The sequence below is a fragment of the Podarcis filfolensis genome (genome assembly GCF_964270895.1).
Source record: "Podarcis filfolensis genome assembly, chromosome: 11".
NCBI classification, from domain to species: Eukaryota; Metazoa; Chordata; class Lepidosauria; order Squamata; family Lacertidae; genus Podarcis; species Podarcis filfolensis.
This window is the reverse complement of record NC_139613.1, coordinates 46,083,998-46,101,503: the sequence shown is the minus strand read 5'-3', so window position 1 is coordinate 46,101,503 and position 17,506 is coordinate 46,083,998. Positions and strand designations below refer to the sequence as shown.

Here is a 17,506-nt window from a genome sequence, read left to right as displayed (position 1 = left end):
CTTTGGGGCCAGGCCCATTTGCAAGCAAATGATATTGTGTAGAGCTGGCATGCTCAGTGCATGACAAACTGATGCAATTTCAGCACTGTCGGAGAAGCTGGGCGAGATTTCTCTGATGCTGGCCATGCTTAGCTTAGAGAATTGTGCAGAGTTCCCAGATTTGAATCACTAGGGGCCTGAAAGGGCGTCACTTGACAAGTCACAAATAATTACACTGCACTCTTTCCATTGTACTCTATTATTTTGCCCCTCTTATCTCTAGACTTTGAACACTTGTGAACAAGCAAGGTCGCCTCTTATTTTGACCACAACACAGCAAAACATTGTTCTTTTCTGATATGATAAATAAAACAAGGACCAAGGGACTAACCATTTTATCAAATCTATTTTCTACTTTTATAAGCAAAAACAACTTTCCTGTTGAGCTCGTTAGAAGAGTTGGGTTAGAAATACCAACAGAAGCAGGTTCATGAGCTCTTCTCTTAAGAGGATTATGTAGTTATCTAGTTAACTGAGAAGAAGAGTGATTTTATTTTTTTTTTTTTTTTTAAATAATATTTATTGAAGTTTCCAAAATACAGAAAGAGAAGAAAAGAAATTATGAAGATACATTCAGAACCTTATTTTCAAACATCCACTTTCTGGGACTCCCCCCTTCCCCCACCCCTACTGTATTCCCCTTTCATATTGTTGTTTCCACAAGTTCTATTTCTGATTTAAAGCACAATTTATATACCCCATTGTTCAAATTTAAATTTATACAAACCTTATGCAACACCCTTGATAAAAAAAAAGCAAAAGATCTCTCCCCATAGCCCACCCCCTTTTCTTTCCACAATGTCCCCCTTTTTTCCCATTAAAGTAAAAGCACACAGAATAAAAGTATAAAAAAAATAAAAAATATATTAGAAAAAAGAAAACCAATTCAGAAAATAGTTGCAAGCCTTTGGATTCTAATTCTCCCTCCCCTTCCCCGGTTTAATTTCCCTTATCCTCCAATCTATGTTTCCAGCCTGGAAATCTTAAGTCCATCAATCCCATTTTTCCCCCAACTCCTTGCAGAATTATTTCCCATTTCTAGGATTACTTTCTTTAAAAATTAATTCCTAAATCTTTAAAAATGTCAAATTATAAAATTCCCCCCATTGTTCTTTCAAGGTTATAGTCCAGCTTCCTCTTGTTCCGCTGCTAAAACTTTCTTATTCCGAAGTTTAGTAACTCTACATGGGTTGTTGTTATTCAGGAACAAAAACTTGCGTTCAGTCCCTTCCTTCTTCAGTAAGGTATTCTGTTGTCTCCTTTTAGTCTAAACACCCTGTAGACAAGATTCAGTTTCCGTTTTGCAGCTTTCCCAGGAGATAACCAGTTCTGTGAAATTCCGGAGTGTTGTATTTTTCCCGGCTTACGCCCATCTTTGTAATGTCCCGAAACTCCTCTAGGGGGGTTGTTGTAACTTTGTTTCCAAAAATCCGATTGTTCTCCGTATTTTCGCCATTTTGTATTCAAGTCTTAACAAATTATATCAAGTTGTAACAAATTTGACCAGCAAGGTCCTTGTAATAAAATCCTCTTTAATATTCCGACTTTGACAGCTACTTTGACAGCTGTCAAAATCACCGGCTCTTTTCACCAGGCTCACTCCTCAATCGCCCCGGTTCCCAGGGAGGGGGGTGCATTTTCCTTCTCCTTCAATTCTTCCTCCAGCACAATTCTTGTACTTTCCCATCATGGAATTCTTAATTTAGCAAAGATACCGTTCTTTTTGGGCCTTGGCTTCCCAATCCTTGTTTTAAAATGTCTACAATAGGGAGGGGGACTGACTTCCTTTTTAGATCCCCCCCCGCTCGTCTCAAATCCCAAAAATTTTTCTTCTTTTAAACCCGATTTCCAATTTACTCACGGGTTGTTGTTAAAAGTCCAAATTCTCAATGGAAGAAGTCAGCGCTCTCCGCCGGATGGCATGCGGCTTCGCTCGGCAGGGATGGCAGAGGACTCAAAGCACCACGCTTCTCCCCGGCACCCGATCCGTAGCCTTTAAAAAGGCTCCTTCACGAGTCGGGAGGGCGCTAGCGGTGCTAGCCGAGTCTCCAAGTCCACGGCCCCCGTGGCCGTGGTTTCTAAGGGTCCCCGCATCGCCGGTGCGGTAAAACCCAGCCCCTGCCGAGCCGGCTCCCTCCGGAGCTCGGAGGGAGTCCGCCATTCGGCGATGGCGCCAACCCGGAAGTCAGAAGAAGAGTGATTTTAGAAACAGGGCATTAAGTTCGTAGACCCTGACAGATAAAGTTATTTGTGGATTATTTTAGAAGAGCCCTCTCTCCTTTCAAATGAGAGAGTTTTGACAATTTAGTCTACAACTAGCAGAAAGGAAGAAAAAAGGTTGAAGCCTCTTCTTCTTGCTACTTTCTCTCAAGAAATAAGGAATACGTCCACTGGGCATTGTGAAACTTAAATTTCTCATAATTCATAGAGAAAGTGTGTCATGAACATGTAATCCTATTATATACGATTGGCTCATTTCAAAAGGAAAAGAAAGAAAATGAACAAAGAGCCTGTTAACAGGAAGATGAATCTGTGGTTTTGAATCAATGCCTTTATTGTTTCGTCTCTTGTCTTCCCTCCAGTCTATACAAGGAAAAATACAAATAAACAATTGTAGTAAAAAACCCCAGCTCAGTTTGCATACACTACACTGAAATTAGTAACACAGCAGGTGCTAAAGTAAAATTTAGATTATTGTTCCAGCTCCGACTGATTGGAAAGGCTTAAACAAGTGTGATGAGAATCTCATTGCTCCTGTATTCTCTCACAAAATCAGCCCACCTAAACTACACACACACACACACACACACACACACACACACACAGAGCAGTGTGGGTGTATAAAGGTAAAGGGACCCCTGACCATTAGGTCCAGTCGTGGCCTACTCTGGGGTTGCGGCGCTCATCTCGCTTTATTGGCCGAGGGAGCTGGCGTACAGCTTCTGGGTCATGTGACCAGCATTACTAACCGCTTCTGGAGAACTAGAGCAGTGCACGGAAACGCCATTTACCTTCCTGCTGGAGCGGCACCTATTTATCTACTTGCACTTTGACATGCTTTTGAACTGCTAGGTTGGCAGGAGCCGGGACCGAGCAACGGGAGCTCACCTCGTCACGGGGATTCGAACCACCAAACTTCTGATCGGCAAGTCCTAGGCTCTGTGATTTAACCCACAGCACCACCCCAGGTGGGTGTATAGGAATACATATACTCCTACATTGTTGGATTTTTGTATCCACCACTGTAGGAATAGTATCCCACTCAAGTAACAGAACTTTCTTTCCCTTCCTTTCCACTCCCCACATGTTCCCAAAATCTGCTTCAAAGGGTCTCCCAACCCTCTGGAGCAGATTTTAAGGGAGCACAAGAGGCTGCAGAGAAGAGGAGAGGGGAATTCTGCTGCATAAGTGCAAGTCTTCTGTGTAGCTTGAACGGCAGAGTTGAATACAACCCATTGTATATGAATATGAAATCAGCCTCTCATTTCATGGGAAATCTTATATAAAATATTTCCTCACTCTATCACATTCTGTTTCCTGGTAATTGTTTTTGAAGCATTGCTTATTTTGGATCCACACAATGTATTCTGACTTTTCCTTCATGTGCCATATTTATTTAAAATTTGTTGGCTCCGCAGGAAGAGGATTATTTTTGTACTCTTTTAAACCAAAATCAATATTTTGAAAGACTGGTGTATATTATTAAATCCAAGTCTTTACTCAAAACAAATAAAGGAAAATGTTATCAACTAATATGTAAGCCTACACACATTGATAAAATACTAATGCACATAACTCTCTTTAAAGATTGGTGCACATATATCATTATGGGATGGTTTAGTTTCATTTTCTGTATGAATGGAACTGATTTAAGTATTAGATCAATAAGTATCTGCAGTGGTACCTTGGGTTACAAACTTAATTCATTCTGGAGGTCCGTTCTTAACCCAAAACCGTTCTTAACCTGAGGCACACTTTCGCTAATGGGGCCTCCGACTGCCACAGGTGTGCGATTTCTGTTCTCATCCGGGGGCAAAGTTCTCAACCCAAGGTACTACTTCCGGGTTAGCGGAGTTTGTAACCTGACGTGTTTGTAACCCGGGAACACTTTATTTGAATGAACCTAGAACAAACAATGTATTCTTTCCATTGTGTCATTTTGAACAGAAGTGTTTTAGATTACAAAATGAATCAGGACTAGTGGTCTGTGCTGAGTTAAAACAACTTTGCATAGTCATATCGCAAGCAGCAGCTACCATAGAAAACCACTTCCAAAATGGATGAGTTGTTAAGCCATTTGTCATGTGACATGGAGATCCATGCTTATAAAGCACCAAAGGAGTTGCTGTCTGGACCCTGACCCACATTTGCAAGGCACACACACACACACACTTTCATCTGGATAAAATGCAGGTTTGGAACCTGTATTAACTACAGAATTGCAACAGTTGGCCACATATTTCAAACAAAATGTAATTTAAAATTTTGCTGTGTACACAGAAATGTGATCACACTTTTCCCGGTAGGAGGCAGTAATAGGGACTTTCCTTGGGGTTGCTTTGCCATTAAACCCTGAGAAGCAGTAATTAGTTAGTTAGTTATGAGCTGTTGCTTGGAGTGTTGGCTGGTGCTTGGTGGTCATGGGCAGCTAGAAGAAGAAGACAGTAAAGGAAGAGGACTAGGAAGGAGACTTGAAAAGAAGCCAGAGTAGTTTGGTGGCCAAGTACTTGATGGGGTAGTCAAACCACTTGGCTTACAGAAAAACCCGCCTACAGAGTAGCAGTAAGGGAAGGCAGTTTGGAATATGGAATATCCCAGTTACCCGAGTTATTGATAAATTAAGTGTGCTGACTTCTTTAAGTGACATCAGTTGTTGACAGTGGTACAAGGTAGGGAAAACCAATGGAGTAGAAGTTGGGTTTTGTTAATAAAATAAGTAATGAAATATCCCCCTGCCCTTTGGGTTTTGTCTGCAAGCATACGATGTCATAGCTACTTCCTATTTTAATTGTGTAACTACCCTAAGAATATTTATATTAAAGGACAGTGCAGACATTTACAAATAACCTATACAGAGTAGTACAGCATTTTACAAGGAAGAAGAATTGTTTTTCAGTCATTCAAACTTAAAGTTACTCACCTGTAATTAATGCTGTATGAGTAAGTTTAGTTATGAGTCCTCTGGAAAGGGCAACGAAGTATGTTACAATTTCTATCCATACATTTTTTTCGGGGAGGGGAGGAGAAAGAGAACACACACACACACACTCTTAAAGCAGGGTTAATTGCCTCACAAAGATATGTGAAATGTGTCTTAAGAGTGGAGATAGAATAATTCTGCATACCATTCTGTGTGCATTGTACAGAGTGGAACATAAATAAATGAACGACTGTCCTTTGAGGTATGCTTATATGATACAGAGTGCAGACACAAAGATGGTGCCACAGCTAAGAATGCCATATGTAAGATGCTTGAGCACTGTGCAAAGCTGTAGTGTTACACATCTGGTGCTAGACATTGTTAAAAGCAAATTCAATTGATCTTAGCGCATTCTATTATGTGTGCTATTCTAGATCATATGAACTGTCATCTCAGTACTGCAGTTCATAGGATCGGGCCATGAGAGAAGGCAAGTCAGCTGAAATGAATCTGATTACTTTTTATAAAAGCAATTTTCCCAATCAATACATACTCGCTGCTACCCTATCGATTGTTTCACCACACAATCAAGATTCTTAATTTGTGTTTATGTAAGGGATTATGAGGTGTTGTTGGATTCCATTATTCTCGTGTATGAAGACACTGCAGTGTATGATTTGCTTCGGTTTAAAAAACTAAACTTATTTCAAACAAAAATGAAATGTGTTTCATCAAATTTTTATGTTAGAATTTTCATGGCACATTAAGGGACGAGCTTCCAAGATTCAAGTATCATGACATTTTGTACTACAACATTTCATCATTCCCACCTACCCCAGTTCAAGGCATGATAGACACGTCTGCTTATATGGCACTAACAATAAGTGAAACAGGACTTTAACAAGAATATTTAGTGTGGTCTAATTGAAGGAGAGGAGACCAAGATATACATGCAGCAGCTGCATATTTCAATATATTATCTATCTCAACTCTACTCCGGGAATGTGTAACTTTTTAAAAACATCCTTACAGCATGTGTATTCATTGTAGAATTCCAGCGTTAGTACTGGACTTAGTACTAGCCTTACTACCAGACTTAGTACACAATCACACATCTCCATCCTCAATATGTTTTAATAGAACTGTATTAAAATTCCATTATCAACATGCTGCAGAAATTCTTTAAAAGTTATAGCTTTCACAGAACTATCAGAACTTGCCCTGTTGATGTGAAACATTCTGATCCCCTATCAATGACAGGAAACAGCATAGACAGCAAAGAGGAGCCAACACTGTTGAGTTGAGAGGACCAAGTGAGTATTTTTTTAAAGAAAAGGGGTGTCCATTAAGGCACATGAACAAAATTTCACCACATAGTTGTTTAAAGTGGACCAAGCAGTTGAAAAGGACAGAGGTTCACATTATACCAAGGATCTAGGTTTTGGAACCGAAATATTACCAAAGGTTGATGCCCAGCAGGACAAGGATCGAAAAAAGTCTGGCTACAAAAGCCAGGAGTAGGATAACATATCACTAAAGTATCCATTACTGACGTGTTTAAAAAATGAAGCAGGAGTTATTAGCAGTCTTTTTAATGACTGAAACTTTCTAAGACTTCAAGGGCAAGTTTCCATTCAAGAAAGCGAGACGTGACCGGTATTCCAATTTGTAAAGAATTACCTTCTCCTTGGTGATGCGGGTGGCGCTGTGGGTTAAACCACAGAGCCTAGGACTTGCCGATCAGAAGGTCGGCGGTTCGAATCCCCGCGATGGGGTGAGCTCCCATTGCTCGGTCCCTGCTCCTGCCAACCTAGCAGTTTGAAAGCACACGTCAAAGTGCAAGCAGATAAATAGGTACCGCTCCAGCGGTAAGGTAAACAGCGTTTCTGTGTGCTGCTCTGGTTCACCAGAAGCGGCTTAGTCCTGCTGGCCACATGACCTGGAAGCTGTACGCCAGCTCCCTCGGCCAATAAAGCGAGATGAGTGCCGCGACCCCAGAGTCGGTCACGACTGGACCTAATGGTCAGGGGTCCCTTTACCTTTACCTTCTCCTTAAGGGACGCTGGTGGCGCTGTGGTCTAAACCACAGAGCCTAGGGCTTGCCAATCAGAAGGTCAGTGGTTCAAATCCCCGTGACGGGGTGAGCTCCCATTGCTCGGTCCCTGCTCCTGCCAACCTAGCAGTTCGAAAGCACGTCAAAGTGCAAGTAGATAAATAGGTACCGCTCCGGCAGGAAGGTAAGCGGCATTTCTATGCGCTGCTCTGGTTCACCAGAAGTGGCTTAGTCATGCTGGCCACATGACCCGAAAGCTGTCTGCGGACAAACGCCGGCTCTCTCGGCCTATAGAGCAAGATGAGCATGCAACCCCAGAGCCCTCCGCGACTGGACCTAATGGTCAGAGTTACCTTTACCTTTTACCTTCTCTACTGTTCAACTTCCCATCCAGGTGTCAGATTATTTTAAACCATAGTTCTACATACTGCTGAATTGAATTGACAGAGCAGCATTAAAGGATTTGGACTGAGAGCCTTAGAAATGGAGGAAGGACACAAATCATGTTTTCAGGGCTACACTGCTTTCTACTTTAGGACATTGCATACTGTTGCTGCACAGGAAAAGCAAGCATAAGGGTAAGGTAAAGCCCAGAAGCAAAACTGACGTAGCTCTGCACTTGTACTGTATTTAAAGTCATTTTCTGGTAAAGCTGGGGAGAACTAGATAGCCTGACGACATCTGCTTATCACGGGATCAACAGATTTGGAATATTAGCATCAGGAAGTTACAGCGTTTCCTCCTGACTTGCAATAGGAGACTCCTTTCACTGCTATGGTGCACAATCCACAGCTAGAGCAGATTTAAAAGGAAGTGGGAAACTATATAAACTAATATAAAGAATAAATCTTTAATGATTTTATAGGCAAGAGAGAGATTAATAACTTAAAAACGAAAATATCTGACATCATATCCCAGCTCCATAATTCAACTACCTCAAAAAGCAATTAAGGGATAGCATTAAAAAAGTTAATTAAAAACACTGCAAGCATGTCAGTCAAGTGTGCCCTTTGCACCTCGGTCCACTTAAACACATGTCACCTTGACCTGTAACACACCAATGCAACATTTTTGGTCAATATAAATCAAGTACACACTAATTTATTCGGCCAGTGTCCAAGTATCTGAATCAACATTAGAAATCTAACTAGTACTTGCTATTCTGTTATTGACAAAGGAGGCATATTTAAATGATAACAAGTGCTCATGGGTGTCATTTTGAAGTTAAATTGTTCCCCAAGGATATCTTTACAAAACGTCTACATTTAAAGGTCATTCACTGCCAAATTATGAACAACTGTTGCATTTTTAAGTAGAGGTTCAATAGTTTGGAGACCCACTCATCAATTTAAAGTGGCAATAAAAAAGTTTAGCCGTTGACTGGTATTAACTGAGGAAAACAAATATCACCAACATCTTGTCAAGCACAGTGTCAATTTGACTTGCTTAAAAGGAAAAACGTACAAGGCGATCTCACTGTCAAATGGTAAGCTATGGAAGTCATAGTGCTGGCTCTCAACATAGCCAAGAAGAGGTCAAAATTGGTGCTGTCTAACTGGGCACCAAGGAGGAGAGGTCCAGCTTAGGAACATGGGAAGCTGCCATTGGTCCATTTAACTAAGTACTACAATGACAGGCTGCAGCTCTTCCAGAATTTCAGCAGCAGTCTTTTCTGGCCCTACATGGAGACACTGGAAATTGGACCTAGCACTATTTGCATACAAGTTTGCCAACTGAGCTACAGCCCTAAATTTTACCTTCTCCCCAACATGCCAGTTTTGCATTTGGAGGGATTTTTTCTTTCCTTATGGAGAAACATTCACTCATGTGAGTCCCCACTGAAGAGCAGGTCTAACCCAATGGTTTTTAATATTTAATCCACTACTGCCCACCAAGTATACAACATTAGCATCAAATGTCTGCTGAGCACAAGACCCTTGTGGCTGATATAAAGTTTGGTATTAGTAGACAGCTCTCAATGACCAGCACTATTCAGGCAGCCATTTCTTGCCAAGCAGATGAGTGGATAGCTCAGCTGGTTAGAATGTGGTGCTTATAATGCCAAGGTTTGCAGGTTCAATCCCCATGGGACAGCTGCATATTCCTGCATTGCAGGCAGACTTGATCAGTGTTTGCCAAATTTGGGTCTCCAGCTGGTTTTGGACTACAACTCCCATCATCCCTAGCTGGCAGGAACAGTGGTCAGGGATGATGGGAACTGTAGTCCAAACACAGCTGGAGACCCAACTTTGGGAAACACTGGACTAGATCATCCTCAAGGTCCCTTCCAACTCTACAGTTCTATGATTCTATGACTGTGCTGAAGGCACATTTGACTAAATATAATGAGAGGAATGGCAGAAGCAGATTCTGCGCATGTACCTTTTACTGAGGTGAGTATTTAGCATTTAAACCCCATTGTCATGTGCTACTTTATGTATATGGGGGATAGAGAGGTGTCTGGGATTTTATCCTCAGGGCAGGGGATGAGTAGTAGATCAAAACTTTCTTCTGCTGAATTTCAGATGGCATCTCAAGAGCAGTGAAGGAGCTGTCAAAAAAATCCCTAATGCTCACCTTTGCCTCCCCTAAAGCTCTGGATCCCTCCCCCCGATTTGTAGATAGCAGCCCTACGCCCTCTGGGCAAGAACCATTGGTTTACACCTAGTGGCTGTCAGCATCGCCCTTGAGCCAGTACCACCAACTGGACTCATGCACTTCAGCCCTGACTGGGCTAGGCGAGCTGGGTAGCACTTCCAGAGACCACCTTCTGCACAGGAACAGGTCAAAGTGCTGTGGACTCACAGCTTAGAGTTGTGAGCACCGGATTCACTTCCACAAGTAGACAGTCGTCACACAGCAGAGTATAGCAGAGTATAGCAGAGTATAAACGACTTAGAGAGCAGCTCTGTAGAATAACTTCTTTATTCTATCTACAACTATTATACAACTATATACAGAGCTAAATGAGGTCTAAGCATAAATGAATGCTAAACTGCACTGAGTGTCTGCAGCTGCTCTTAGCAGCAACCTTATCTCTACACATGATCTCTAACACTCAGTCTCTCTCTCTCTCCGACACTGACTGACTGACTGACTGATGTGGTGCTGGAGCAGAATAAGTAGAGAGCAGAACACTGCTCCTCCTCTCTGGAGAATCAGCAGAGATCATCAGGAGATTCTTGGATATGGGAGGGGTGAAATCTCCTCAGTGGCAACTAGACCCCAGTGTGAGATTACAAATTATATGAAGCAATATGGAATACAGAAGCACAAGAAACTCTTGCTTCCTGCTATAATGTGTGAAATGGGACTTGAGCATGAAACTTGTAATAAGGTCAATGGTCATTGGAAACTCAAGGAACTGACTATGAAAAATGCTTATCCTGGCTTTACAAGTGTCAGATGTGGTTTTGGTTTCTCTGCTATATCTTAGGCAGCACTTTTGGGAAATATGCTAGCTCTTCCTTAAGACAGTTTCCTTCTTGCTCGCTGCAGTAGCCAATATCATTTTAGAATATTATTCCAGCTAAACCAATAAACAAATTATATCAGGCTTATTTTCTTGAGATAGAATAGTAGGTGGTGAGACAATCAAAACAGCTTTTTTAAAAAATTAGCATGCAATTGCTGCCCCACCCCAGCAGCTTCGCCTACAATTGACAAGGATCTCTGTGCAACTTAGTTGATGCCATCCTTCTTTGAAAACTCCAAACGTGAAAGCTGTTGGGAGAGCTCCGACACTTTTTGCAAGCTGAGAACCTGGTACTCAGAAGCTGTTGTATCGCAGCGAGTTTTTATCTTGCCTTACTTAAAAGAAGTTAAACATGAGTTGTAAACCCATCCCAAGTCACAGAGATGTATTCTTCCCAAGCAGGGAGCCACTGCCAACGAGGCCAATAAGCACTTTAGTTTAGCATACCTGGGCAGAAGCCCTCAACTTCACATAAGCCCCTCTGCGTATCCTCAAGGGGACATTATCATTTCTCAGGGGCCAGAGTTTTGGCAAAGAAAAAGTGGCAACACAACCAAGCCTAGGAAACGACCCCAGGTACTTTGCTTCTGACCTGGCTGATGCCAATTCTACCAGTCTACAAGAAGGCTGATCGCCAAAGAATTGATGCTTTTGAATTATGGTGCTGGAGGAGACTCTTGAGAGTCCCATGGACTTCAAGAAGATCAAACCTATCCATTCTTAAGGAAATCAGCTCTGAGTGCTCACTGGAAGGACAGATCCTGAAGCTGAGGCTCCAATACTTTGGCCACCTCATGAGAAGAGAAGACTCCCTGGAAAAGACCGTGATGTTGGGAAAGATGGAGGGCACAAGGAGAAGGGGACGACAGAGGACGAGATGGTGGGGCAGTGTTCTCGAAGCTACCAGCATGAGTTTGACCAAGATGCGGGAGGCAGTGGAAGACAGGAGTGCCTGGCGTGCTCTGGTCCATGGGGTCACGAAGAGTCGGACACGACTAAACAACAACAACAGAAATGGCTTGTCCATTGAATGTCTAGTTCCCTGCGAGCAAACTCCATTAAATCAGGTTTTCCCAAACTTGGGTCTCCAGTTGTTGTTTTGGACTACAGCTCCCATCATCCCCCAGCTAGCAGGAGCAGTGGTCAGGGATGATGGGAATTGTAGTTCCAAAACAGCCAGAGACCCAAGTTTGGGAAACCCTGCATTAAACAGTAGCCAACGCACCTGACTTGTTTTTCTCTCTTACCAAACGGCATAGGGGGAACCTCATCACGAAGAGCTCTCGCCTTACTATTGCGGGGCTTTGTACTGCCCTGTAGCGCAGGACGCAAAACTGAGGGAATTTGGCTGGTGCTTAGAGGCGCGTCTCACAGCTTGTCCCGCACCACCCCCCTAGGGCGAATGGAACGCGCCATGAAAGCCTCACCGCGGCCCGAGCTGTACCAACCCGCTCCTTAAAAGGGGGGGGGACAGAGGGTAAAGGAAGAGGGGAGAGTGTTTAACCTTTTCCCGCCCACCACTCACCGTATAGCCCCTCTCCAACTCGCTCTCCTCATAGCGGAACGACGGGATGAAAACCTCCATGGTGCGGTCGCTGGTGCGCAAGAGCGCAGGCTCCGGTTATGGAAGCGCCTCCGGGACGGGGACGGGGGCGGAGGAATGGGAAAAGGGGCGGGGCGTGCACGGGAGAGCGCGCGGCCGCGGGAAAGGGGCGGGGCGGGGGGGAGCAGGAGACCCTCCACGGCCCCGAGCAGCGCAAAGCCTGGCGGAAGGCGCCGTCGGCCAGCGCCAATCATGTGACTGGCAGGGACAGCCTTTTCCTATTTCTATGGGAACCGCCGATGCTCCCCACGTGATTCCTGGTGCAAGATGGCCCGGGAAAGGGGACGGGGGGGCACGGGGAGAAAGAGGCAGCGGCCGCATCAGGAGGGTCATGTACAATGATGATTTCTACACACGAGGGGAGTTTCCCTTCAACAAAGTGTAGGACCGTGGGAACGAAAATAATGACTAGAGTTGGGGCATAACACAACCGATCCCACTGTGAATGGTTCACTTTGAGGTTGTTGCGGTCGTATTATCATGGAGGAGCCGAATGATGTTCACAGATTTATCTGGGCAGCCAATTTTCAGGAGCACAGGCCACTGGCATTAGGATTTACAGTGTCAAAGGCCTTAGGTCAATAAACACCATATGCAGAGATTTATTATTCAACATCAGCTTCGTTTGACTGGTCATGTTGTGCCTTCCAAAGCAACTACAGTGGTACCTCTGGATACGAACGGGATTCGTTCCGGAGCCCTGTTCGCATCTAGAAGCAAACATAACTAGCAACGGCACGTCTGCGCACGCACACGTCGCTTTTTGCCGCTTCTGCGCATGCGCGTGACGTCACTTTGAGCGTCTGCGCATGCGCAAGTAGTGAAACCTGGAAGTAATGCGCTCCGTTACTTCCGGGTTGCCGCAGAGCGCAACTTGAACGCGCTCAACCCGAAGCGCATTCAACCCGAGGTATGACTGTACTCTATTCCAAACTTTAAAATGGAAAGCGTAATGCTGGTGGTCAACAAAAGAGGTTTAAAGACTCTCAAGGCAAACCTAAAAAAATGTAGTATTAACACAGACAACTGGGAAACACTGGCCTGCGAGCGCTCCAGTTGGAGAACAGCCTTTACCAAAGGTGTCATGGGCTTTGAATTCACTCAAACTCAGGACGAAATGGAGAAACATGCTAAGAGGAAGGCATGCTTGGCAAACCCTCACCATGATCACCTCCCAGCCGGAAACCTATGTCCCCACTGTGGAAGGATGTGCGGATCCAGAATTGGCCTCCACAGTCACTTACGGACTCACTGTTAAGACTGTGTTTATGGAAGACAATTTTACTCGACTACGAGTGATCACCAAAGAAGATACAATGATATACAATGAATTGCAAAAAAAAATGTTTAAAATAACCTTTTCTAAAACAAACAAACAAACCCACAAGCTTTCCTTTTGGGAATTATAGAGACAAAGCTATTCAAACTGCATAGAAATTTATTCATGTATGCAGCTACAGCAGCAAGAAGTTTACTTGTCCAAAAATGGAAAGAAGTCGTCCCAGCAAAAGAAGAATGGATACAAAAACTTACGGACTATGCAGAAATGGCAAAACTTAGCGGAAAAATAAGAAATCAAGATAAACTTTTTATAAAAGAATGGAAATGGTTTATTGAATATTTACAAGTAAACTGTAAACAGATTGGCAGGATTATTGTAATAACCTGCAGTTTGATAAAGAGTATGTATTTAAAGTAGATGAATAAATGAGTAGATTAAGTTAATTTGGAATATGCAGGAAATATAAAAAATAAATCTAGGGAACCGCAGAATGAGGGGGAAGGATGCCAAATTTTGAAATGTTAAAATGATTGTAAAATTATTGAAATGTATAAAACTGAAAATCGTAAGAAACCAGAAGCTTTTCTTTTAGGAATTGTAGGTGCCAAAAGTCCAAGTGTATGCAACTACTGCTGCGCGAATGCTATTGTAGCCCAGATATGGAAAAAAGGCACACTCCCTACCAGAGAAGAAGGGCAGATTAAACTGATGGACAATGCAGAGCTGGCAAAACAAACTGATGTTTGTTTGCTTGATGAATGTTTGTAAATTTAATTTTTTATATATATATATTTAAAGGAGGATGTCCTCCCCTCTTTCTGTCTGGCCAGCATTCTGGCGCTGGTGGTGGCTCCAGGGGGAACAACTTGAGGGAAAATTGTGAATTAGCAGGATTGCAGTTAGTGCCGCCTCAGAGCTCAAAAGCACTTAGCCCACAAGGCAAACCTAAGAAAAGGTGGAGATGCACAAAGATCTGGGCTAGCTCAGTCAGCAGAGCACGAGACTTTGTCAGAAATGGTATCTTTATTTTTCTTCCATAGTGGTAAGCTTTCTTCAATGACAGTATTTACTTGTGGCTGTAAGAATGGTTACTTGCATACCCTCCAACATTTCTCCAATGAAAATAGGGACATCCTATTCTATTATTAATTATTATTATTATTATTATTATACCCCAGCAATCTGTTTGGGTTGCCTCAGCCACTCTGGGTGGCTTTCAACACACACACACACACACACTTAGTTAAACATTTAAAAACTTCCCTACACTTGGCTGCCTTAAAGGTTGTATAGTTACTTATCTCCTTGGCTCAAGGGTCTCATGATTCCATACTCTACGATGAGAAGAGGGATGTCCTACCATATCCTCCAATGTTTATCTGATGAAAATAGGGATACCCTGAGGAAAAACAGGATATTATGGGATCAAATCAGAAACCCGGACAGCTTCTGTGAATCCAGGACTGCCCCTGGAAAACAGGGACACTTGGGAGGGGCTGTACTTGACCAAAAAATCGAACAAAACCTGACAACTAAATTTAAGGTTTTTTTTAAAAAAAAACTTTTAAAAAGTTATCCTCTCATTTCTCCATCTTCTTCTGTACCACTTATATAAAGGACATTATTGCACCTTATCAGAACACCCAGGTGTCCATCAATATATTATTATGTATTTGAAAGCTGCATATTCATGTAGCCATTGACATACAAGGTAGCCTTTGTATTCCATTCCTCACTTCAGCTTCACCATCACTGGCTTCCCAGTCATCCCATTTAAGAAGGGCTTTGGGTTAAGAGGCAGACTCATAGCAACCCTGGGTTCAAGCCCCACGTTGGGGAAAAGATTGCTGCACTGCAGGGTTCTGGACGAGATGACCTTCGTGGTCCCTTCGAACCCTTGCGATTCTATGAAGCCTGTCTTCAGACCAACCAGAAAGCACTTTTAGTAATTTTAGTGACCTTACCAATAAAGAGTACTGTGCTAGTGGCAATTAGTGGCTAGGGTTCATTCTTGTATAAGCCTGAAGTTACAAGTGGAACGAGCCGTCTTTATTTGTGTCGCCTATAGATGTCCCACAAGTAGTGGTTCTGAATTGTCCTCAACTCTTCTTCAGGGTGAATTTTAAGCAAAATGAGAAAGGAGGCAGCTAAAGGAGAGAAGCGGGGAGTCAGGGGAAGCTGGGAAAATAATAAAGCCGAGCAGTTTGCAGATAAGATACAAGGTAGGTGGTGGCAGCGTGCCAAGTGGAATGCTAGATGTAAACACGTTTTAATTTGCACTCCTCCTTAAGACTTTCAAACTGCTTGGCTTTTTGCAATGTGTCCTGCTTTTCTCTCTTTCCCCTCTCCACTTGGGTTAACATCCACCTTGAAGGGCAACTCTAGGTAACATACCTTTTAAACTGCAAACTAAAAATAATTGCCTTACTGTGGATTCCACCCCCCCCCCATAGGTCAACATTTCCACCTATAGCTATGTCTGCACTCACAACTTGTGTTAATTTCTCCACCATTCATCTTCCTCATTCTACTGTACTTGGATTTGTATGGGGAAAGTCTCATTAATGGACAGACAGAGGTGCTGAAATTGACTACCACCTGATAGTACAAGTTGCTCTTGTTCATAATCACATAACTGTGATGCTGTTAAAAAGGTGTGCGTGTGTTCCTGTTACTTTTTCCCTGCTTGGACTCCAAGGAACCATAGTAGACAGTGCTTTGTTCTTGGAAACCAGATGCACGTCTTGCTATATGCCCTCAGTATACTGAAGGACAGGAATGAGCAAAGCTTACTGTTTTGTATCTTGCAGTAGCAAAAGAAAGCCATAAAACCCCCCAGAAAGCAAACATTTACAGTACAGTGGAAAATCAGAAGTGGAGGGCAAAATCACAGGGGAAATTATAGTAGTAAGTACTGAGCAGTTCTAGGTGGGTGGAGGTTTGGAAGTTGCTGCTCTTCAAAAAGGTTCAGCTCAAAACTAAATTAGTTCAGGAATCTGTTTCAGATGTTGCAACACACATTCAGTGTCCAAAATCAAGTAGATGGGTATCAAATACATATATGCATATTATAGACATAGCTTCATGAGGGAGGTGTGCAGGGTAGGGTGGGGAAGATTTAAAATTATCCCATTTTTAAACAAGCAGTTTAAAAGAGCTGCAGAAATTTAGCATTACCCCCCCCCCCCCGATATAATGCTATGAATACTTTTGGTATTTTAATAAAATAATTGTAAATAGGATTGTTATAATTTCAGTTCCTGGTTTTGTTAATAAACTAAGCCCAATTGTATGTATTTTTCCCCCTGGTGTTGTTAGGATATAGACAATTATGATCTCTGCAGACTGGAAAGAACATACAAGGGGTTGTATGCAAAGCTGACCATACAATTAAATTAATGGGCATTACTTAAAGTTAGGTGCATGGATTCCAGTGGATCTTCTCCAACAAGAACTCAGTTGGATAAAACCCAGCATTTTTTTTCCAAAACAGGAAACAACATTTCCTGCTGAGTAGAGAAATCTTAACATCCTCAAATGTTACTTTATCAGCAATTTGTTAGTGTAACTATGCTCTTAGGTTCTTTTGCAAGCCCACAATTCCTCCAGAACTGAAACTCTGTTACTAGATGTTGGTTTGCAGGTTCTATTTTAGAGTGAAACATTTGTTACATTTAAGTCAAAGTCTGTAGATTTAGTACAGTCATACCTCGGGATAAATATGCTTCAGGATAAGTATTTTCGGGTTGTGCTCCGCGGCGACCCGGAAGTAACGGAGCGTGTTACTTCTGGGTTTCGCCGCTCGCGCATGTGCAGACGGTCAAAATGACGTCACACGCATGTGTGGAAGCGGCGAAAAAAAAGCTTCTACTCAAGTGTAGTTGTTTAAGAAATCCATTTTTTTAAAGAAGCTA

General features: G+C 42.7%; 1 protein-coding gene and 1 pseudogene across 2 annotated transcripts in view; both read right to left on the bottom strand.

The window, feature by feature from the left end:
* The window catches only part of SNX24 (sorting nexin 24), a 77,610-nt gene extending 65,211 nt beyond the window's left edge, over positions 1–12,399 (bottom strand). The window contains exon 1 of the mRNA XM_083577226.1: positions 12,233–12,399. Within this exon, the coding sequence (XP_083433352.1) occupies positions 12,233–12,292 (60 nt within the window). The 5' untranslated portion in view covers positions 12,293–12,399. The remainder of the gene's footprint in view (positions 1–12,232) is intronic.
* Positions 12,400–14,773: 2,374 nt separating this feature from the next.
* Positions 14,774–17,501, bottom strand: LOC310745036 (small nuclear ribonucleoprotein F-like; annotated as a pseudogene). The gene has a single exon. The product of its transcript is annotated as a small nuclear ribonucleoprotein F-like (transcript).
* Between the last annotated feature and the right edge of the window lie 5 nt (positions 17,502–17,506).